Raw genomic sequence first — 22,472 nt, 5'->3', positions numbered from 1 at the left:
AAAAGCCGGGTACCCTCATCACCCCGGTTACCCCTGACCTGTCTGATTGAATAAACTTTCATTCTCCAAGCAGACCCCCAAACTTCCGTGTCCTTGTTACACATCTACCTCACAATCTCACAATTAAACAAGGACATAATCACCTATTTCTTTACTGTCTTTCTCTATGAGGGTTGGGAAGGTGGGGGCTAGAAAAGGCTCATAATTTTTAAACTCTTGGGAATTTAAAAACTCTTGGGAATTTCTATTCCTACAATGTTTTCTCTGGGATTTTTAGCTCACTGATCACCCTAGAATAGTGTGAACTCTCCAGATAGGTCCTACTGTGATAAGCCAGGGGAGTAGGCTGTGCAGTGACTGCTTAGGGTAATAAGTAATTGTTGGAGAACACCAGCATAGGAACAGAACTTAGAACTCAGAGGACAAGAAAGCTGCTCGGTGGCTGGTGTATAGCTGTAAAGGTAACCAAATACCAAAGAGGGAGTCTGTCATTTTCATAAGGCTGGAAGCGAATGTTCCTTCTCTATCTTAACATACAGTTTAGGGGGTTCACCAAGTCAAAAGTTTCCAGGCTGGAGGGCAACACTTTTCAAGCCTCAGTGAAGCCCCCACTCCAACATACACCCTTTCTGGGTAGGTGAATACTACCTTTTTTTTTTTTTTTTTTTTGAGACGGAGTCTCACTCTGTCACCCAGACTGGGGTGCAGTGGCCGGATCTCAGCTCACTGCAAGCTCCGCCTCCCAGATTTAAGCCATTCTCCTGCCTCAGCCTCCAGAGCAGCTGGGACTACAGGCGCCCGCCACCTCGCCCGGCTATTTTTTTTTGTATTTTTTAGTAGAGACGGGGTTTCACCATGTTAGCCAGGATGGTCTCGATCTCCTGACCTCATGATCCGCCCGTCTCGGCCTCCCAAAGTGCTGGGATTACAGGCTTGAGCCACTGCGCCCGGCTGGGTGAATACTTCTCTGCATGTGGACAGAAAATGTTTAATTTATACTTAAACACATTTTATGCATTTTTATCTAGAGACTTCTAGTTTTATATTCTTCCCACATCTATGCCAATGCCACCATTCTAACTTACACTCCTTTTCTACCCCTGGTCTTTTCCTTGTCCTTCCCTACAACTTGGTAGAGGTCCACTTTGTCTTACGTCACACTTTTTTTTTTTTTTTTAATAAAACACAAAAGTCTACATTTTGGTGTCTTATCCGTGAGTGGAAAGTGGTAAGCTGGTGATGGTCCCACATTTGCTATGACAGAAACACAGTTAGGAAGCTGGGGCCACATCTCACAAGGCAGGACCTGGATACACTGAATCCCACTTTGCTCCAGCCCAGCAACTCGGCCAGACATTTAGGCAAGAGCACTAATAACCCTTTCCATCCACACAGAGGGTGTGGAACAGGAGTCTGGCTTTTAGTACCGTTTGCACAGAAAAGGCAAACATGTTGTTCCCCTGCCTGTGGTCTCTTAAGCCAGTCATAACCATCCCAACGCCGTCTCCCCCTCAGGTGTACACGTAGAAGGGAAGATGAATACACAGAGTCTTTTGAATCTCTATCAAATGTGGTTTTTTTATTCAACTGACAAGCACTTTTCTACAGCTGCACTTGTGGAACATCACATGGCAAAAACAGGAGTTTTTTCGCTAGACTTTTTTTTCTTTTTAACCTTATTAAAAATGAGATTGGTCCTAAAAATATAGAAAGAAATAAATTTAAATTCACAAAAAACTGTACATTATCAAAAAGTCACTAAAACACCACATTTGGTTATATAAAAAGTCCCTTTTGCTGTAAAAGGAACACGGAAACTTGTTGGTGTTGATGGTGTGGTTTCTTCCTGTCAACCAGACTGATGGAGGGAAGCAAAAGGGCAGGGGTGGGTTGTCTTTTAATCTGAAACCTGCTTTCCCTACCAAATACTCTTGTCATGAGAGAAAATCCACCTAGCTCAAGGGGGCAGTGAAGATGAGGAAAGAAAAGCAAGAAATGGCCCCTCTGATTATGCCCTATCCCTACCCCCACCCCACCCCGCTCCAGCCCCCACTTCTTCAAACTGAGGCTAGGACCCCACCCCGCCATATGAGTGCCTGGTCCCTAGGGAAAGAGATGGAGCTGGGAAAGGAACACAAAGCAGGAACCATGGAGATTTCACTCCCCCATCCACCTCACCTCCAATAATGAAATTAATCTAGTACATCTTATACCAGGGGAAAACTGCCAGGGGGAAAAAGCGGAGCCCCCAACTCTAACAGTTTCAACTGTCTAACACAAAGTTTGTTACAGCGCAGTTATTTAGATAAAATATAAATATTTATGCATAATATAAAGTCAATTCAAATATTCTTCAATCCACCTCTTACTTAAAAGCAAAAAAAAAAAAAATCTCAAATAAAATTAAAAGTTTTGAGGTTTATCTGACAGAAAAGGCGACTTTAGAAATAGGCTATGGGGGAGAAGGGGCATAAAGGAATAAAGGGGCTGCCCCAGGACCTACACTGCCCCTACCCCCTTCAGTGGCTCTTCAGTGCTGCCAGAATACAAGGAATGCTCCACCTCACCTGGCACCCCCACCCCCAGTGGAACATTTCTTGGATGCCTCAGCTCTCTGCTTGGGCCAGCCAGCAGCCACCTCCCCAGTGCAAGTACCCGTAATCTCTGAAGGGAGGGGCTCTGCTGAGCAGGAGAAGCAGGGGGCCAAGGGCCCATGGCTATAGCTGGGAGTCAGCAGCTTTCCTTTCATGTTGGGGGTTAACTTGGACACAGTCACATGTAGGGCAGTGATGGACCCAGAACCCCTCCTCCCTACTCTCCTGTGCTCCAGGGTCTCTGCTGCTGGGGAAGGGGTCCTGGAGTACGAAGTAAAGAAAAGCACAACTAAATGGGATAAGGAAAAGATCCAGTTCTACCACTCTCCCGTAGAAGCTTAAGATTCAAAACTACCAAGAGGAGAGGGAGTTCCTGCTGAAAGATTGCACAGTCTGAAGAGGCTGGAACAAAAATGACCAGGAGAGAGACACAGCCTTGTCTCCAGAGAAATTGTTCCTGTGGTTTCCCAAAGACAAAAAAGTGATGGTTTTAAACAATGGGAAAAATGGGAATGAAAACAGATACTTGGGGAAACTGAATGGATCCTATCAAACAATACAGGGTCACAAGCACAGCATCTTCTCTCACACACACACACTCACACACAGCGTGCTCTCTCTCTGAGGCCGGCCCCATTGCTACCTGGCCTCCATCTTGGGGTGCACCCAAACTCAGCAGTAGTTGTCCCTGAGGAGTTCCCAAGAGGGTTTGGGAAGGAGGTGGGGAAGGAGGCTGGAAGGCCCAGGAGGCCTCCCTGCCCTCTCCCCAGCTACTGAGTTTCAGAAAAGGCTGGAAACTCAGCATGTGAGGAGCATCCAATGTCATACAGGGGATAGCTATCGGCAGGAAGATGGGGACAGAGAAAAAGACAGGGACCTCTGAACGTTTTTTTTTCCTTTGAAGGGAAAAGATTTGGGAGAAGAGAAAAGGAGAGAGGAACCCGTACACGATAGTTTTACATTATTGGATAAGAGAAAATCTGAAAACTGGGGGGTGGGAGGTGGGAAAAGAAAAACAGACAGCGAAAAGCAGGGAAGGGACTGAACATGGAAGCAGCATGTCCAGGGCCCGGTGTCCGGCGCGACACACTTGGGAGTTAAGTCCACTTTACTGGCCGTCACTGCGGGTCCGCACACAGTACAGAGTGTTTCTTGGTTTCACACATTCACTAGAACTATTGCTATTGTTAAATAACCCCAGAATGCTGGGGCACGTACAGGGGAGGAGAGGAAGCAGGGAGGAGGAAGTAGGGACTTCTTTCCCCGTCCCCATTTTTAATTAGCAAATAAAACAGAAAAGAAAAATTATTTTTGTCTTTCTTTTTTTGGCTTTTAGTCCAGAAGGACCTCATCTCTGCACCTCTTATTTGAGGAGCAAGAGGAGGAAAGGGAGAAAAGGATATAGGAATAAGAGGATGTGGGGCGCTGCCAAGGACAAGGTCAAAAATCAGGGTTGTATCTGACTTGAGGCTGGACCCAGGGCAGCATCAGCAGGTGAAAATGGCAGGTTTTTTGTTTGGAAGGTGGGGGGAGATGCCACAAGGTGACTCCCCACCTCCCTTGCCTCACAGATTGGCCTGTTTTCCCTGATAAAACTCCTCCCAGCGGCTCTCGAAGAAGCGGCGCATGATGTGCCCAGCCTTGCCTACTTCAGAGTCATCCTCGTTGAAGGTCTGGCAGTTGTCAAATACCAAGAGGGCATCAGCCGCAAACTCCTCTGAGCTGGTGTACCTGGACAGGGCAGGGGCAAAGCTGTGAGCTGGGTAGGAGTTGCAGCAGTAGCAAATACCAGGCGGATGCACCCACATCTACTTACCCTCCCCTGAGCAGCCGCTCCCGCATGGTGGAAAAATCCATAGGATTTTTGATGATGCGCCGGTACCCACTCACCAAACGTGGGTTCACAGGCTCTAGGAAAGGCCAGGCTGCATCATGGGACTCCATCTCCATCAGGATAATCCTATCATTACAGGGACAGTGATGGCTCCATCTCAGGAAGCAAATATACTGACCCCTCCCAGCCCTTTCCTCTGGCAGAGGTAGAGCCAACTGTCCCCCCAGGATTCACTCAACTCACTCGCAAAATGTGAGATCACTGTGGTGGTTCCGCATTGAGAGTCGCCGCCGCTTGGAGGGGGACTGCCCCTCTTCTGAGTACCGAGGCCCTGCTGCTGGGCTTTCTCGGCCCCTCAACAGTACCCGGCGTCGGCGGCCATCACCCTCTGAGAAGTTCAGCGAATAAGCACTTTTCCGCTTCTGGCCTCGCTTTGGGAAACCAGGCTTCTGAGTGAATTCTCCCTCTACCTGCTTAGTATAGGAAACAAGTGAGATTAGCAACAGCTGGAGATGCACTGCTTGCCCTACTACAAGCTCTGCCTAAATGTGATTTAAGGCTTCAAAATACTATCATGCATAAGCCGGCACTGGTTTATTCACATAACCCAATGAAGTAGGTAAAAGGGAAGATACAGTTATTCTCATTTTATAGAGAAAGCAATTAAAGCTACAGAATTTAAGTGACTTGTCCAAAAAAGGACTTAGAACCCAGGTCCCCTAACACCCAGTCTGGGACTCTTTCCAAGGAGATGAGAGATTGAGGATAATCTCTGATTTCTGTTTGTGTGGGAAAGAAAGAGCAGAAGCCTCACCTGAGCCAGACAGACAGTACAAAACCAATCTCCTTCTGGGACAGCCTCCATCTTGGGACGATGGCAGTAAATGTGGCAGCCACGGTCACACCCATCACAAAGCAGAAGAAATTCATCATTGTCACCCTTCCGGCAGACTAGACACGTCTGGACCAAGGTTGTGAGGAGGCAGAATGAGCTCTCAAGCCTCTATCTGCCAGTAACCCCACCCGCCCCTGCTGGCTGGCCCCTCAGTCTTTTCAGGCTCTCTCAGCCTCTTACCACTTTGTTGACAGACTTCTCCCAGGCAATGGACCTCTCCAGCTGGCCCAGGCACAAGCACACCTGGGCTGCGCTCCGGCACCGCTCGAGGGTCTGGCGCCAGACACGAATGCGAGGGGTGATCTCGTATGATCTGGAGGGAGAAAGTGGTGATCTTTGGATGAGGAGCAGGATCCACTAAAGAGGGAACTTATCCCTTTCTCTCCAAGACCAAGAATGGAGGGTGGGAGTCACTCACATCTCTGTAGTGGTGCCCTCAGGGGCACCATTAGGTGTGCTAAGCAGGGCCTTCTCCAGCACAACCTCATGAGTTGGCCAGAGGGGCTCCCGCAGGTACCGCCGTTCTACATTCTGTTCCAGGGCAGCCAGCCGCATCACAGCCAGGTCCAAAGGGTTGGTAGTTTTACGCTGAGGTGCCAGTCCTTCCCTGCCTCGACCTCGCCAGGTGATATCCTCCTGGGAGTTGGAGAGGTGCTCACAGTAGGCCAAGTCTTCACGGGTAGAGTCCGGGCTAGGACATGTCCAGCCCTTGAGTTAAGAGAGAGGAATAAAACTCACTGTAAAAGGAGGAAAATTTGGCATAGGAAAAAAACCAAACAATAACAAAAAAAACATGACCCACTTAAGGTAGGTCACCTGTGAAGTAGGGACCCAGGGTTTTTTCTAACAGGGCATAAGGTACTAATGCTTTTCCCTAAACAACTTCCTACATAGTGCCAATCCCAGCATACCCGAATCTGCAGATCAGACATGATAACCCGCTGCTCCAGATCCTCGACCCACTGAAGCACTGCTAGGTCTGTCTCATACGTCTTCTCTTTGGGGGACCAGCTCATAATCCCTTCTTGAAAGACAGGTAGTTGCCTGGGCTCAAAGATGGGGTCTGAGAAGAGAGGTGGCAGAGGGAGAGGCCCATCAGGCTGTTGTCCACAGCAGCAGCTCAATGCTTACCCTGGGCTCTTCAGCTCAAGCTGGGTGTAGGAGTATATTTACCAGCTGAGGGCCGTAGGCAGACTTCCTGCAAGAAGTCCCTGTGCTTGTTAAGGTGTTTGTGAAGTGCCTTCTCCCGGATACCTCGGGGATGTAGGGCCTTGAGCATGGCATCCAACGTCTCAGGATCTCGTATCCACCACCAGCCTGAGCACATCTCTGTGAGCGGATGAGATATATGTGGGGTGCCAGCTGTGAAGCACTGCCCACACTGGATACCCCGACTCCACTCTCACTCCAAGATCACTCACCAGGTGGGACAGGCTGGGCTGTCAGCTGGGTTAGGTAACGCTGTTCCATTTGTTTGAAGAACTTACTGGGAGGTCTCCCTCTCCGTTTGGGCTGTCCCAGCCCTGTGGGACTCTGTGGCATTTCTCCAGGGTCGCCTGCTCGCCTCTTAGGGGCCAACCCAGCCAAGGGCGTGGAAGAGAACTGCACTGGAGAACAAGGGTTGGCAGCACTGGGTCTATTCATCTGTGAATAAAATGAGACGTAAGGATGTTTTCATGTTTATAGGTTGCCTCAACTTCAGGCAGCAGCTCCATACCCAGGCAATGGTGCCTGTGGCAAGATGAAATCAAGTGCATACTACTAATTCTGGCTACTTACTGGCTTGGAGGAGGCAAGCTGCTGAGGGGAGGGAGTGGGTTGGTCCTCAGAAACTGCAGGGGGTGGTGTAGGGGCAGCATTGCAGGGCATCTGGGCTGAGACGTTAAACCAGAGTGCTTGAGGATCAGGGCTGGATTCTGCCTCATCAGGCTCTGGCTCCTCCGGGGGCTGTGATGGAGCTGGGTCTAGTTTTCCAGGACTGCTATCAGGCGTGAGGACTGAGCTGCTCAACAGGGAGCTATGGCTCTGAGTCTGGCTCAGCCAAGATAGGAAGGCTGACTGGCTGAGGTCATGCTGGCTCTGACCCAGTGACAAAGGGGAGCCTTCTTGCTCCAGGAACCCCTTATGGGACTGAGGATGGGACTGAAGCTGAAGCTGAAGCTGAGGCTGGGGCTGGGCAGGAGCATGAAGCTGAGCCTCAGGCTGAAGCTGGGCCTGGGGCTGTTCTGAATCCTGACCCCTGACAGGGGACTTAAGATGCCTAGGTTGCATAGACCCAGGCTTAGTTTTTCGAGGTCGGCCTCGGGCCCGGGCAGGAGAACTGGCAGTGGTGTTGGAGCCAGCTAACTCCATCTTCACAGAGAAGAGGGCAGAGTTGAGTGACGTATGGGCTGCCACTTTTAAGGAGTCAGTTTCCTTCTTTATCACATCCTCAGGAACTGTAAAGAGAAGTAAAGAGCTTAAGACATATGCTGACATACAAGGGAAAAGTAAAAGGGTGTATAAACTTAGGACCTATGCTTTCTTTTTCTCTTGGACTTAGTCCCCCTTTTTCGAGATTCCACTGGGAAGCGCTTACATACCAATGAACACAGTATCTGGGGAAGAAACACTATTCTCCCAAGTAATGAGCAGCAGCAGCACAATTATAAGCTAACATTTATTGCGAACTAACTATAGGTTAAGTATTATTCTAAGAGACTTAACTCATTTTAATCCTCTCAGTAGCCTCATGAAATACAAATACTATTATTATCTCAACTTCACAAATGAAGAAACAGAAATATACAGCTGGAAATGGCAGAGCAGGTGGGTAGGCAGCTTTACTCTAAAATCTGTGCTCTTAACCATTACACCCTATTATCAGAAAATGAAAGAAGCCCAAGACTACTAAGGAAAAGGAATTATTTAATTCTTGTTTGATAGGACTCAGAATCCACACTCCCACAGACACACCTACCTAAGTTCCCCTCTGTTCCTTCTACAAAGATACCAGCCAAATATGGCAATACCCAGTAGCGACGTCTGTAGCGGTCTTGACCCAGGGAGACCGCCCGAAGCATCTGGGATGAGTGAAGCAGCTTTCTGCGAAAGAAAAGCTGACGCTGGGTAGACAATGAAAATGAAGATGAATAAACACATTTCTAGAGTGACAGTGGTGAATTCATCCAATATATCGGAGAAAGGCAATGGCTCTAAGCCCCTCTATAAAAGTGATGCCATCTGGGCCTAACTCAGAAGGTGATTAAGGTCAAGAGCGGTGGCTCACGCCTGTGATCTGAGCACTTTGGGAGGCCGAGGCAGGTGGATTGCTAGAGCCCAGGAGTTCCATGTTACCAGCCTAGGTAACATGTGGAAACTCTGTCTCTATAAAAACACAAAAATTGGCCAGGCATGGTGGCTTCCGCCTGTAGTCCCAGCTACTTGGGAGGATCACCTAAGCCCAGGAAGTTGAGGCTGCAGTGAGCCATGATCATACCACTGCACTCCAGCCTGGGTAACAGAAACCCCATCTCAAAAGAATAAAAATTAAAATTCAATTTAAAAAATACGGTGATCAATTCTTGCCCAGCCCATATCTCCAACTCTTGGGAGGTTAGAAGCACAATACCTTACTGAGTTTTTCTATCTGGCGCTCTAGCTCCGGGATGCTAGATGCTGTGGCATCAACCTGGGGAGAAACATGTGAGCATTAAGAAAAAGGAGGTTATCAGATTCAAGAAAGAGGAATCTATTTTCTAACTCCCACTTTCCTTGATCTTGGGCCAGTACCTCTCCATCTCTTCGACCCCTGCGGCCATGGACAGCTGCTATAGACTCCTCTTCTTCCTCTTCTTCCATGCCACTGGTCTCCTCCATGATCCGAGAACTGCGCCTCCGTCCCAGGCATTCCTCTGGCCCTTCCATCTCTACCTCAGACCGCCCAGTTCGCTTGGCCAGAACAGTTTTCAGTCTTGAAACAGATGGAGAAAGATTAAGGGATGGCCGAGCGCAGTGGCTCACACCTATAATTCCAGCACTTTGGGAGGCCAAGGCAGGCGGATCACCTGAGGTCAGGAGTTCGAGACCAGCCTGGCCAACATGGTGAAACCCTGTCTCTACTAAAAATACAAAAATCAGCCAGGTGTGGTGGCGGGCACCTGTAATCCCAGCTACTTGGGAGACTGAGGCAGGAGAATCGCTTGAACATGGGAGGCAGAGGTTGCAGTGAGCCGAGACCGCACTATTGCATTCCAGGCTGGGCAACAGAGCAAGACTCCATCTCAAAAAAAATTAAGGGAAACTGGTGAGGAACATGATAGTGCCACAAAAGAAATACCTGGACTCCAAACCACCCTGGGCCCTGGTAAGGTCCCAAACCCAGGGAAGGGGCTAAAGCATCACATTTCACGCCAAAACCCCGGCTATGCTTCACCCGCCCCACTTCTCTCCTCTCTGGGGCTCTACCCTGTTTGGTCCCTACCTCCGGAGCCGACCTTCAACAATCCACTTGTTTTTCCTGTAGCTGGACATACTCTCCAGAGTCTTGTCAATCTCACTGCAGGGGAATAGGGAATAGGATGAAGTGGCAGCACAAAAAACGGGAAAGGAGGCTCAAGGGTAAAGGGGCTACAGTTGAAAAAGGAGTTCCAGCCTAGAAACTAGATCAGATGAATGGCAGAGGAAGGCTTAGGCTCTCCCAGGGAGGGCACTGCAATTCAGTCCCAAGTCACTCCACATCTTCAGAACATGGCAGTGAACACATATTTCTGAGGACTTCTGGAAAGCTAGAAGTCCTCCATCCCATTCTGATGCAAGGCATACAATGACCATCCCCACTCCCAGCCTCTCACTTGATGATGAGGGTGGAGCCATTGAGCTCATGCACAAGGAAGGCCAGGACAGCAGCCTTCTGCTGGGGTGACTGGGCCTGAAAAGGCTGGGTGCGCAGGCGGTCACAGAGGGCTGGCTCTACTCCATATGCCATAAGGAAGCAGCGCAGGATCTCCGACACATTGTCTCTTGTCAGTGGGATCTCAGACACTTTCTCCCCCAAGATCTTTAGGGACTGTGTGGAGGAGAGCATAATGGGAGTGAGTAGGGAAAGACAAACAACCAAGCTGGGTGAATGTGCAACAGGAAAATACACCAGAAGAGAACTATGGGGGTTAAGATAGCATACAAAAGACCACAAAAGAAAAGGAGTAAAATAAAGAAAAATAAAATAAGGAGAGAGGAGTCAGGAAGAAAAAGAAATGGAAAAATATAAGGAAAAGAGAAACACTAAGTAGTTCTATCTCCTTTACTTGTCCTGGTTACTTTGGGAGGGACTTGCACTCACCTGACAGTAGGAGGGCAAGCCAGGATCATGGAGTGCAGCCTTCAGCAGCCTCACCAGCAGGTCTTGCACCTCACCCAAGCTGTCGCCCTGACACAGGAGTCCCTCCTGCAGGACCCCCAGGCTAGGCACATCTTTGGCAGGATCAAAGCCCAGCACCTTGCCAAAGCTATGCAGGAACTCCACAATGGTCAAGCAGTCTGAGAAGGCCCCACTGGGCAATGTCAGACCAGGGACTCGTGAGAAGTCAGGCAGGGGCTAGAGAGATAAAAGTGTTCTGTTAAAATAAAATAGTGTTAACTGTTTTTTAAAACAAAAGTTAACACTGGGGTTCTTCCTTTAATCTTTATGTAATTTTTTTTTTTTTTTTTTGAGATAGGGTCTCACTCTTGTCACCCAAGCCAGAGTGCAGTGGCATGACCTCTGCTCACTGCAGCCTTGACCTCCTAAACCCAAGGAATTCTCCCACCTCAGTCTCCCAAATAGCTGGGACTACAGACAGGTACATGCCACCATACCCAGCTAATTTTCACATTTTTTGTAGAGATGAGGTCTCACCATGTTGCCCAGGCTGGTCTTGAACTACTGGGCTCGAGCAATCTGCCCGCCTCAGCCCTCCCAAAGTGCTGGGATTACAGGTGTGAGCCATGGCACCCGGCCTTCCTTTAATCTTTAATGGAAATGTTTCTCCCATTGCAGAAGTCCCTGTTTTTTTTTTTTTTTTTTTTGAGATGGAGTCTCGCTCTGCCGCCCAGGCTGGCTGGAGTGCAGTGGCCGGATCTCAGCTCACTGCAAGCTCCGCCTCCCGGGTTTATGCCATTCTCCTGCCTCAGCCTCCCGAGTAGCTGGGACTACAGGCGCCCGCCACCTCGCCCGGCTAGTTTTTTGTATTTTTTAGACGGGGTTTCACCGTGTTAGCCAGGATGGTCTCGATCTCCTGACCTCGTGATCCGCCCGTCTCGGCCTCCCAAAGTGCTGGGATTACAGGCTTGAGCCACCGCGCCCGGCCCGTTTTTTTTTTTTTTTTTTTAAGGAAAGTCTTCCCAACTGACCAGGGAACTGTTACTCTCTCCTCACTACCTGGTGGTCAGTCAGACACATATCCTCTGTTGGCTTCTTCATTTCCTCCAAGATCATCTGTTGCCTCTGCCGTTCCTCCAAGCGCCTCTGTGTGGCCAGGGTCTTATCTGCTTTACAGGCTGGCTTGGCTTTGGCCACCTCCTCCTTTTCCTTCATTTTTACCTTCTCCTTCTTTTCCCTCTTGACTTTTTCCTTCAGTTTTTCCTGCTTTGTCTTTCCCTTTTCTTTCTCAGCCTACCCAAGGAAAAGAGGAACCAAGAGTGCCATAAAGATACCAGTTACTATCCTTCCCTGTTCCCAGTCCTCCCAACCTCACAGCCCAGAAATCTCACTATAAAACAAGACTGATGTACGTGTCTTGCAAAATCAGTTTAGTGGCTTCAAAATTATACTTGGCAAGTTTGTACATGCACCTACCTTGGATTTCTTCTTAGCTTCCTTCTGCTTTAAGCTCTTGGTCTCTTGTTTCCGCTTATTTCTGGCCTGTAAACCATAAGGGAAGTCATTTCTCCTCAAACTCTGAAAGCATCTCTGCTTGGGCTAGGATTCAAAAACAGACAAGGGTGCTGGGGAGGAGAGGTGAGAGATGGAATGAGGGGTTGGCAATGGATTAATTCTCTCACCCTAGAGATGCCCACATTATTTTTGAACAAGCCCAATTCTCTAAATCAAGTGCAAGAAATTTCAGGGTAATGAAGATATACTGCTACACAGGGAGTGCTGGATGTGGGAGATGAAAATAAAAGATGAAGTAGGTTGTAGGAAAAATTAACCTACTGTGTCATCTCTCTGATGTCCCTCACCTGCCCTTGGATAGTAGTCTGACACTCTCCCCGTTGTACCTTCTGCCTCACCTTCTTCTTGCTTTTACCAATCTTTGCTTTATCTTCCTCATTCGATGTTTCTTGAGAGCAGAAAGAAAAATGAAACAAGTGAGGCAGGAAGGCAGTTCTCTAGCGTCCAGGGCAACACATGCCTGTCTCAAAGCTGGCCTCCCAAGCAGTTCCCTGAAGAATCTAGAGTAGTTTTTTTTTTTTTTTTTTTTAAGTATACATAATAAAACATTGGGGGGAAAAATGTAGGAGAGGCACCTGCTATGGGGGTGGCACAAAGAACTCAAATGACATCTGCCCAGAAGCACCCACCCCTGGCTCCAATCAGACTGCTTTACGAGGTGTCCTGCTGATAGAAAAGAGGCCACAATGGCAGAGTAGCCTTGTAGCCAATCTCTATCCCAGGATACCTGACAAGAGCAGCAACCCACGGACTGATTTTAGAGCAGAGAGCAGAGAAAAGATATAGCAAGCCAAAATGTCAGGGAAAGAGGGTAGTAGTTAGAAGCACTGATTAACCAAGGATGTGCCGAAAAAAAGCCCACACAGCGGACACCTCAAAAGAATCAGATCAACATTGACATAGTTATTGATCATGCTCAGCTCCATGTCTTGCTTCACTAAAAGTTCTGAATTTCTTCCTTCCGGAAGACTTGGGGAAGTATGATTCTGCAAGCAATAGAGTATTTCATAATTGATGTCTCTGACATGACTCTCTCTCTCTCTATAAATATATATATGTATGTGTATATATATGTATGTATATACAGACACGGAGTCTTGCTCTGTCGCCCAGGCTGGAGTGCAATGGCACAATCTCGGTTCACTGCAACCTCTGCCTCCCAGGTTCAAGCCATTCTCCTGCCTCAGCCTCCTGAGTAGCTGGGACTACAGGTGTGTGGCCAACACGCCCTGCTAATTTTTTGTATTTTTAGTACAGGAGGGGTTTCACCGTTTTAGCCAGGACGGTCTCGATCGCCTGACCTCATGGTCCGCTGGTCTTAGCCTCCCAAAGAGTTGGGATTACAGCAGTGAGCCACCGTGCCTGGCCCTGACATGACAATATTTATTAATTTGTTTCTGGTATAGAAATGCCACCACATGTCTACATGACAAACCTTTAAGACAATTACGGGCAGATGAACCACCTAAGGCTTTGATTAAAATATGAGACTTGGCCGGGTGCAGTGACTCACGCCTGTAATCCCAGCACTCTGGGAGGCTGAGGCAGGTGGATCACCTGAGGTCAGGAGTTCGAGACCAGCCTGACCAACATGGAGAAACCCCATCTCTACTAAAAATACAAAATTAGCCGGGTGTGGTGGCACACGCCTATAATCCCAGCTACTCTGGAGGCTGAGGCAGCAGAATCGCTTAAACCTGGGAGGTTTTAACTAGGGAATCGCTTAAACCTGGGAGGTTGCGGTAAGCCAAGATCACACCATTGCACTCCAGCCTGGGCAACAAGAGCAAAAATCCATCTCAAAAAAAAAAAAAGAAAAGAAAAAAAAAAAAAGGTCAGGTGCGGTGTATTACGCCTGCAATCCCAACATTTTGAGAGGCCAAGGCAGGTGGATCACGAGGTCAGGAGATCGAGACCATCCTGGCTAACATGGTGAAACCCTGCCTCCACCAAAAATACAAAAAATTAGCCAGGCGTGGCGGCGGGCGCCTGTAGTCCCAGCTAGTCAGGAGGCTGAGGCAGGAGAATGGCGTGAACCCAGGAGGCGGGGCTTGCAGTGAGCCGAGATCGCACCACTGCACTCCAGCCTGGGTGACAGAGTGAGACTCCATCTCAAAAAAAAAAAAAAAAGAGACTTGTTCTAGGTCATTTGGTTGAAACATGACAGAGCTACGTGTCTGAGTGAGAATCAAGACTAAGTTTTTTCACATTCTTCACACTACACCAGGGTAAATGCACTATTTACTGAAAAATTTAGGTATTTCTCACCCGTCCATCCACCAAAACAGTGCCTATTATTATTATTATTATTATTATTTGGAGATGGAGTTTCACTCTTGTTGTCCAGGCTGGAGTGCAATGGTGCGATCTCAGCTCATGGCAACCTCTGCCTCCTGGGTTCAAGTTACTCTCCTGCCTCAGCCTCCCGAGTAGCTGGGACTACAGGCATGCACCACCAAGCCAGCTAATTTTTTTTTTTTAGTAGAGATGGGGTTTCACCATGTTTGCTGGGATAGTCTTGATCTCTTGACCTCAAGATCCGCCTGCCTTGGCCTCCCAAAGAGGTGGGATTACAGGCATGAGACACTGTGCCCGGCCTATTATTTTTTTTTTAGAAACAGGGTCTTGCTGTGTTACCTAGGCTGGAGTGCAATAACACAACTGCAGTTTACTGCAGCCTCCAAACTCCTGGGCTCAAGTGATCCTCTCCTGCCTGCCTCAGCCTCCTGGGTAACTGGGATTATTAGGCACACACCACCATGCCTGGCTCCCAATTATCTTTTAAATTCAGATGTGAATTCTGAACCTCCATGATCGTAAAAATGAGTAAGGTAAGAGGGTACAACTGAACCAGTATAAGACAAGGAGCTAAAAAATGGAAAGAAAGGGCAAGAAAGTCCTCTCCTCTGGGCTAAACACATCTGGAGACAGCCCAAGGTTTCACTGGTAGCAGCAACTCAACAAAGAATATGGCTGGAAAAGAAGCATTCCCAAGCGCTGGGACTATAACGCTGGATTCCAAAGAAAAGCTGATTCAGATTCATTCTTCCCAGATAATGTTAGTCACGCTCCTGGGAAATCCAGGTATTAGCAATTCATCAACATTTTAGATACCTCACGGAGGCAGCCGAATTCCAAAGTAAGAAACACCACTGTACCTTGGGCCTCCAGTTTCTTTAGGAGGCGGTTGTCTGTCTTGTCCAATAGCTCAGTGATTTTGACCTTAGGTGGCCGACCTCGGCCCCGTTTCACCTTGGGGACTTCCTTAGTCTTAGTCTTCTCAGTGTTTCGAGGTCGACCCCGTTTGCCAGTAATTGCCTGAATCCTCGATGGGATCTCCTCTGCTGAGAGCTGCACCCACTGCAAGCCCTAAGGTAGCAAGGGAGACTGTTACAGTAGGAAGGAATCAGTGCAGGCCACTAGACCCTCGGAACCATTCAATGCCCCAGAACCTTCAAACCCCACAAGAGGAAGCTGCAGCTTGTCCACCAACTCGTCCTCAGGGACAAAAGCGTATTTAACCCTTGGGTCTGCACCTCTGGCGTGTCTCTTTCTTCAAAGAAATCTCCAACAGGCATACGGGGACTGAAGCTGAAGTGCTCACGGCGGACACTGTGTACCACATTGCGGCTCAGGTACTAAGAGGAGGAAGTAAAGTAACATTAATAAAGCTGGAATCCTACCATGTATCTGGTCAGCAAAGGCACAAGCAGAACAGACCCAGAGCAGACAATGGCAGCCTCTTGCCACTGAGCCCAAGAACGGAGTCTTAGGCAGTGGAAAGGAGTCCACTGAGCCCAAGAAAGGAGTCCTTTAAAAAAAAGCTACATTACCTTGATCACTTCTGGAAATTGCTTCATCCTCTTCCCACAGGGGCCATAATACCAGGTCTCCCCCTGCCATCGGTGGCTGCCCTTCTTGATGCGCACCTCTCTCCGCCACCTGCCAGAGAAGCACATGGGCCCTGCCGCCAGGTCACACCCCTACCCACTCCCATGCCACCTAAGAGCCAAGCCCTCTGAGCAGATGGCCCTCCCCACATTTGTATCTCTAGAACTGCAAGCAGATGCAAAAGCACCAACAGAGATAAGCTTGGATAGAAGGCTGACTTAAGCTCCAGCAAATACAACAAGGTCCTTAGGAGAAAAGCATACACAAAACTGCACAAGCTCAGAGAGATCTCCACCCCCGCTTTACAAAATCAGTGAGATAAGCAGTCAGAAACCCCTCCCTGAGCCATTCAGGGCAGTTACTGGATTTCCAGTAAAGAGGATAAAGACCTAAGGGGAATAAAGGCAGAAGACAAAGGACAGGGAGGCAAGCAGAAAAGTAAATTTGCTGCTGACTCCATGAAAAGACTCAATATGCCAGGGTTTAGTTAGGAACTCTGTGTTCTGAGCAGTATTATTCTAAGACTAATTCTAATCTTTCTCTCAAAATTTTAAGCAGTACTCAGACTTAGTGACCACAAGTAGCCTTGAAGGGGAGGGGTGGGGAAGATCCAGGAAGGCAGTTATTTCCACAAGGCCCTGGTGTCAGCTAGTTTGTTCATTTTGGTCATGTACTGTTCCTGCCCTTACCTCTCCTAAGAGCATTAAAACAACAAAACCACCTCAATTTGTTAGTACTAAGTCGCTCCTCATTCATTACTATTCCTTCTCTACAGAAATAGGACAAGCCAGCTAGTTTGGATGTGAGCCTTAGGGTTCGGAAAAGATAATAGCTGGAGCTCCTTGGGCAAAATTGAGTCACTACAAGATGAAGAAAGAATAGGTGATGGGCCGGGCGCGGTGGCTCAAGCCTGTAATCCCAGCACTTTGGGAGGCCGAGACGGGCGGATCACGAGGTCAGGAGATCGAGACCATCCTGGCTAATACGGTGAAACCCCGTCTCTACTAAAAAATACGAAAACATAGCCGGGCGACGAGGCGGGCGCCTGTAGTCCCAGCTACTCGGGAGGCTGAGACAGGAGAATGGCGTGAACCCGGGAGGCGGAGCTTGCAGTGAGCTGAGAGCCGGCCACTGCACTCCAGCCTGGGCGGCAGAGCAAGACTCCGTCTCAAAAAAAAAAAAAAAAAAAAAAGAATAGGTGATGGAAGACAGACCTTGAGAGAAGACGGAAAACCTAGGAATCTCATGCCAAGAAACATTATCACTGCAGATAACTGTCCTGTAATCTACTCTTGTCTGGCTCATTCCTCCCCCATCTCAGAGGAAAAGAGGCATTCCCTTCTTTCTAGAGTTGTGCATTAAACTTATCAAGGTCAATAAATGTAGCAAACTAGAGCATTTACCCATGTTGGAGGGGAAGACGAACTTCTTCTGGGGTAGCAATACGTCTCCTCATGACATCACCTTGGGAGGAAGGGATACCCAAGTTAAGAGTTCAAGCAAAATATTTAAACAATAGACCAGCAGGGAAAGGCTAACTGCAACATGGGACAGAAAAGTTTCTTGGAACCAGACAGGGATAGAATAGAATCTGGATACTCACCACTACCAGAAGCAGTGAGTTCCTCTCCAGTGATCTCTTCCAGGTCAGCAGTGGTTTCTAGGAAGCTGCTGGCATCCTTATTTGCTGGGGAGGCTGTTGGAAAGGCAGCTGCTGGGGAAGTTACAGGAGAGGCTTTTGGGGATGTCACTGAAGCCGTCAAGGGGACTTCTGAGGAAACTGCTGGGAGGACTGCTGAGGAAGCTGGAGAGACCACTGAGAAGACTGCTGGAGAGACAACTGTAGAAGCTGCGGGACAAACTTCTGGAGAGATTTCTGGGGAGGCTGCTGGAGAAACCACTAGGGAGACTGCTGGGGAGGTTGTTGGTGAGACTGCTGGTGAGGTTGCTGGATGTAGCTGAATAGTGGATGACTGATCAGGAGCTGGCTGGGTCAGGGATGGTGGGAAGTCTGAAGACTGAGTTTCCATTTCTTCCTGTTCAGCGTCACTACCATTATTCAGGTCAAAGCTGTTATCTAGAATCCAAAGGGACAGGATAGGCTTAAAAAAAAAAAAAAGGCATCACATAAAACAAGAGAATCTACTCAGTCAAACCTGGACCAAGCTAAACAGGGTTACTTCAAGGGGTCTTCCCTAGGGTTGGAAAAAGTAGCAGCTTTTTCTCCCAACCAATCATGAAGATTAAAGGGTAAAGATGCTACAGATGTCACTGTGTGAAGAAACACCTTTTACCTGGTGCCAATAAAGCCTCTGGCCTCCTTCTCCCTACAAATTCCAAGTCTCACAAGTTCTTCAAAGCAGAGGGCACAGGTCAGAGTATAGCAGTCTGTGCCTCTTTTAGTCCCACCATACACTATCCCACAGCCCCTCAGCTCCCAGCAAGGTGCTCTTGCTTTCCCACTTTTTTTTTTGAGATGGAGTCTCGCTCTGTTGCCTAGGCTGGAGTGCAATGACACAATCTCAGTTCACTGCAACCTCCACTTCCCAGGGCCAAACGATTCTCCTGCTTCAGCCTCCCAAGTAGCTGGAATTACAGGCGCGTGCCACCACACCTGGCTAATTTTGTATTTTTAGTACAGGCGAGGTTTCACCATGTTGGCCAGGTGGTCTTGAACTCCTGATCTCAGGTGATCCGCCTGCCTCGGCCTCCCGAAGTGTTGGGATTACAGGTGTGAGCCACTGTGCCTGGCCAGATTTCCCACTCTTAAGGCCCTAACTATGAAACTTATTCTCTCATCTTTCTTTGTCCTACATACCCTCACTTACCTTGCAGGACAGACTCCCCTAGGACAGGTGGAGAGGTGGGACTGGCAAAGATAGAGGTTGATGTTTGACTATCATCTGCCAGGAGACTGAAGGCAGTAGCATTATTGAGGGAAGGGCAATCAAGGGCAGAAATCACAGGGCTGTCCTCAAGAGGCAGCTTGTCCTCTGCACCCATTAGCTCTGTGTCATCAATACCATATAGTCCTCCACTCACTGGCTCTGTTCACAAGGGTAGAAAAATCAGAGGAGGATAATGAGAAAAAAAATCAGAAAGCAAGACTTAAGAAACACTGGTCAGAAAATATCCAATTCTAGTTCCCACAGTGTTAAGATTCTTCCTAATATTAAATTAGGTAACAACTAAAGCCTTCTCTCTGAACGAGTAGTCATGAGATTGTAGGGATCATAAAAGTTTGAGGGGAGGCCGAGGCAGGAGAATTGCCTGAGGCCTGGAGCTCAAGACCAGCCTGGGCAACATAGCAAGACCTCATCTCTACAAGATGAAAATGGAAGGAAAGGCATTGGTGGTATTACTATGCAAAATTCTAGGATTTATCATAAAATATGTCTTTCTTGTACTTCAGTGGGGTAAAAGGTAACTGTTCACTGACAAATGTTTTCTTCCTAGTTTGTTAGAACCCAGAAAGATCAACTGTGTGGTAATAAGTCCCTATCCAGTGAATTATTACAGCCCAGAGCTCTTGGCCAAAAGTAATACTGGGAAATAACCTGGGACATGAACCAATTCAGCTCAGAGTTCAGTTAGTGCAACAAGGCCAGTGGCATGTAACTGTGGTCTGCCTTAGGCCTACCTGGAAGCCCCAATGCCATGGATTCCCTAATACTTTTCCCATTTTACTGTCTCTTTCAGGTAAAGGTTGGCTACTCTGCATGGATAAATTAAAGGGAGCCAGCCTCCAAACCTACCTGGTGCCAGAGAGTTGAAAGGCTCCAGAGAGTCTTCACTGAGGATTGGAGTGTCTTCCAGTTGATCAGGAAGATGTGAAGGATCATCTAAACAGCTCACTGTGGGGTCAGGGACCAGGACTGAGACCTCTTGGTGTAACGATTCCACAGAAGGGACAGAGCCATTGTAGCCACACATCTTCAGTTCTAGGAAATCCCAGGAGAGACCAAAAGTCAAAATCAGTGCCTTATATTCGTTCATTTAGCTATATTAGGCAGTCAGTCTTTGCTAGAAGGATGTTCATTCATTCAACATTTATTGCGGCCAGGTCTTTGCTGGGAACCGATCACATCAAGATACTCTGAGCAGAGATGTACTGGTAAAATCAATCCTACAGCAGGCAAAGAGAGGAAAAGAGAGTGGGGTCTGAGACAAGATCTTTATCATGTTCTCAGATATCTCCCCCATCCAGTGGGAAACAGAGAAAACATCCTGTAATTTTAGAGTGGTGATTACCCTTGTATCAGGAATCAACTGGAAGCTAAGCTTCTATCTATTTTGAGGGAAAAGATGAGAGGGGTTGTCACATGTACTAATGCTAAACAACAAAAAAAGGAAACTTGAGTAGACAAATAATGATATGCTCTGCCTGCTTCCTTCCCTCCTTCATATGCCAATCACTACGTTGGGCTCAGACGACTTTAGCAGCCAGTCTGCTCCTGCAACAGTTAGTTAAAACAGCCTCAGTGCCCACTGCTAGACCCTAACCACTTCATATATTTTGAAAGAAGCCTTTCTTGATGCAGGGTGTCTATTGGGGCTGTTTCGGGCTCGCCCACCTGCCCTCTCCAGGCCAGAAGCTCTGCATGAGCTTGAAATAATTTGCACTCCCACTCCCGAGCTGGTGCTACTGCCACAAAAACACCAGCCACTTGGCTCTGCTAATTGCTAATCACCAACATGCAAATCAGCCTCCACTGCAAAGAGCTGAAAAGACAAGTTTTCCTCACCTCAAAAAGCCACTATCCCCCCCCAGCTCCATTTTCCCTTTCCCCACCCAGTTCACCAACCCAGTTATACCTGGCTGCTCTTCTTCCAGTTCCAGGCTGCCTACCAAGCCAGTGCCATTCTCTGCCACAACTGAAGTCATCTCCTTTTCTGCTGCCTCATCAGGATGGATATCACTGCCTACCTCCTGGGAGGGTGCAAAGGTTTGAATGCTAGATCCCAACATAGGAGAAGTCTGTGGGGAGGTGAAAAAACTAGGGGGTCCATTGGGCATCACCTCAAAATTCTGGTCAGGAAAGGAATCATACAGTTCTTGTGAATCAAAGTTAAGCCCCATGGGACTCTGGGTACCGTTGGCCCAGAACTCTTGGCTCCCAGCCCGAAGGTTAGTGTTGTGACTTGGGGATGAAGGTTGCCGGCTGCCCCCAAGGATGCCGTTGAGTGGGTATTGTCCCCCCGAGAACTGGGAGAGAAGGGGTGGGTCCTTGAGGTTGCTGCCAGAATTGGCAGATGGGTACTGTGAGTAGTTCCAGAGACAGTCGTAGGCCACGCTGGGGTGATGGAGGTGTGAGGTGCTGGAGGAGTGGGGAGCAGAGTTCAAAATCCCTGAAGTAGTAGTGTGAGATACAGTAGATAAGCCATTAACATTCACATCCCCATTCAAACCTGGCAGAGAAGGAAAGAAAAGGTCAGTTACAGATATGTAGGCAAGCAACTCTACCAAAACAAACCCAAAGTAATAGCACTGACCAGAAAAAGACATGATAAAGGGAAAGGGGATTCCTCCCCTCTATCTAGTTTTTGGGTCTCTGGAGAACACCAAGCCCAGAAGCTCCTGGATGTAGGCTTAGCAACTGCTGCTGAGGCTGCTGAGTAGGGGGCTGGAGAGCACTCCAGGCCTGCCATGGGAGCCACCAGCAGAGCTGGATGCTGCTGCTTACTACTGGCTTTTTTTTTTTTTTGGTTTATTTTTGGTTTGTTTGTTTTGAGATGGAGTCTCACTCAGTCGCCAGGCTGGAGTGCAATGGCGCAATCTCGACTCACTGCAACCTCCACCTCCCGGGTTCAAGTCAATTCTCCTGCCTCAGCCTCCCGAGTAGCTGGGACTACAGGTGCCCACCACCACGCCCGGCTAATTTTTGTATTTTTAGTAGAGATGGGGTTTCACTGTGCTGGCCAGGATGGTCTCGATCTCTTGACCTCGTGATCCACCTGCCTCGGCCTCCCAAAGTGCTGGGATTACAGGCTTGAGCCACCATGCCTGGCCCTTTTTTTGTTTTTAATTAAATGAAACTGTTTGCAGACTCCCTACAGTGACTTGCGTTCTGCCCTACTCTCATTCCCTAGGGGATTTCTTCCCTTGGAGGGGCATGACTGAATTCTCCAGGGGCCCCCTTTCCCCAGTGCCTATTTGGCCCCACAGTGGCACCAAAAGGGACAACCTCCACCTCACTGGCACATGCAGATCCAGCACTTTGTGCTGGGCTAAGAATAGAATTTGCAGTCACCACAGTGACAAGAACCCAGCTCAGAAGGCTGGGCTTGGCCCTTCCCTATAGGCACTAGAAGGTAATATGCCAGCTGGGGGGTGGGGGAGACCTT

General features: G+C 48.4%; 1 protein-coding gene across 11 annotated transcripts in view; it reads right to left on the bottom strand.

Moving 5' to 3' along the window:
* Nucleotides 1–1,558: 1,558 nt before the first annotated feature.
* The window catches only part of BAZ2A (bromodomain adjacent to zinc finger domain 2A), a 41,040-nt gene continuing 20,126 nt past the window's right edge, over nucleotides 1,559–22,472 (bottom strand). For 7 of the 11 annotated variants that reach the window (XM_030938957.1, XM_030938956.1, XM_010377778.2 and 4 more), the window contains 27 exons: nucleotides 20,943–21,536; nucleotides 19,883–20,068; nucleotides 18,956–19,174; nucleotides 17,731–18,204; nucleotides 17,531–17,591; nucleotides 16,070–16,178; nucleotides 15,773–15,874; nucleotides 15,395–15,605; nucleotides 12,524–12,624; nucleotides 12,138–12,203; nucleotides 11,721–11,954; nucleotides 10,644–10,898; nucleotides 10,156–10,370; nucleotides 9,786–9,860; nucleotides 9,095–9,275; nucleotides 8,934–8,993; nucleotides 8,283–8,427; nucleotides 7,103–7,761; nucleotides 6,745–6,967; nucleotides 6,497–6,652; nucleotides 6,235–6,386; nucleotides 5,742–6,031; nucleotides 5,504–5,636; nucleotides 5,243–5,389; nucleotides 4,672–4,901; nucleotides 4,411–4,554; nucleotides 3,900–4,325 (listed from right to left, as the gene is read on the bottom strand). In XM_030938957.1, coding sequence (XP_030794817.1) covers nucleotides 4,160–4,325; nucleotides 4,411–4,554; nucleotides 4,672–4,901; nucleotides 5,243–5,389; nucleotides 5,504–5,636; nucleotides 5,742–6,031; nucleotides 6,235–6,386; nucleotides 6,497–6,652; nucleotides 6,745–6,967; nucleotides 7,103–7,761; nucleotides 8,283–8,427; nucleotides 8,934–8,993; nucleotides 9,095–9,275; nucleotides 9,786–9,860; nucleotides 10,156–10,370; nucleotides 10,644–10,898; nucleotides 11,721–11,954; nucleotides 12,138–12,203; nucleotides 12,524–12,624; nucleotides 15,395–15,605; nucleotides 15,773–15,874; nucleotides 16,070–16,178; nucleotides 17,531–17,591; nucleotides 17,731–18,204; nucleotides 18,956–19,174; nucleotides 19,883–20,068; nucleotides 20,943–21,536 — 5,588 coding nt within the window. In that variant the 3' untranslated portion in view covers nucleotides 3,900–4,159. Of the gene's footprint in view, nucleotides 4,326–4,410; nucleotides 4,555–4,671; nucleotides 4,902–5,242; nucleotides 5,390–5,503; nucleotides 5,637–5,741; nucleotides 6,032–6,234; nucleotides 6,387–6,496; nucleotides 6,653–6,744; nucleotides 6,968–7,102; nucleotides 7,762–8,282; nucleotides 8,428–8,933; nucleotides 8,994–9,094; nucleotides 9,276–9,785; nucleotides 9,861–10,155; nucleotides 10,371–10,643; nucleotides 10,899–11,720; nucleotides 11,955–12,137; nucleotides 12,204–12,523; nucleotides 12,625–15,394; nucleotides 15,606–15,772; nucleotides 15,875–16,069; nucleotides 16,179–17,530; nucleotides 17,592–17,730; nucleotides 18,230–18,955; nucleotides 19,175–19,882; nucleotides 20,069–20,942; nucleotides 21,537–22,472 lie in introns of those variants that run through there. The other 4 variants (XM_030938955.1, XM_010377773.2, XM_010377774.2 and 1 more) reach the window with 4 other exon arrangements.

Source organism: Rhinopithecus roxellana, chromosome 10 (genome assembly GCF_007565055.1).
Source record: "Rhinopithecus roxellana isolate Shanxi Qingling chromosome 10, ASM756505v1, whole genome shotgun sequence".
Taxonomy (NCBI): Eukaryota; Metazoa; Chordata; class Mammalia; order Primates; family Cercopithecidae; genus Rhinopithecus; species Rhinopithecus roxellana.
This window is presented reverse-complemented; position numbering and strand designations above follow the sequence as displayed.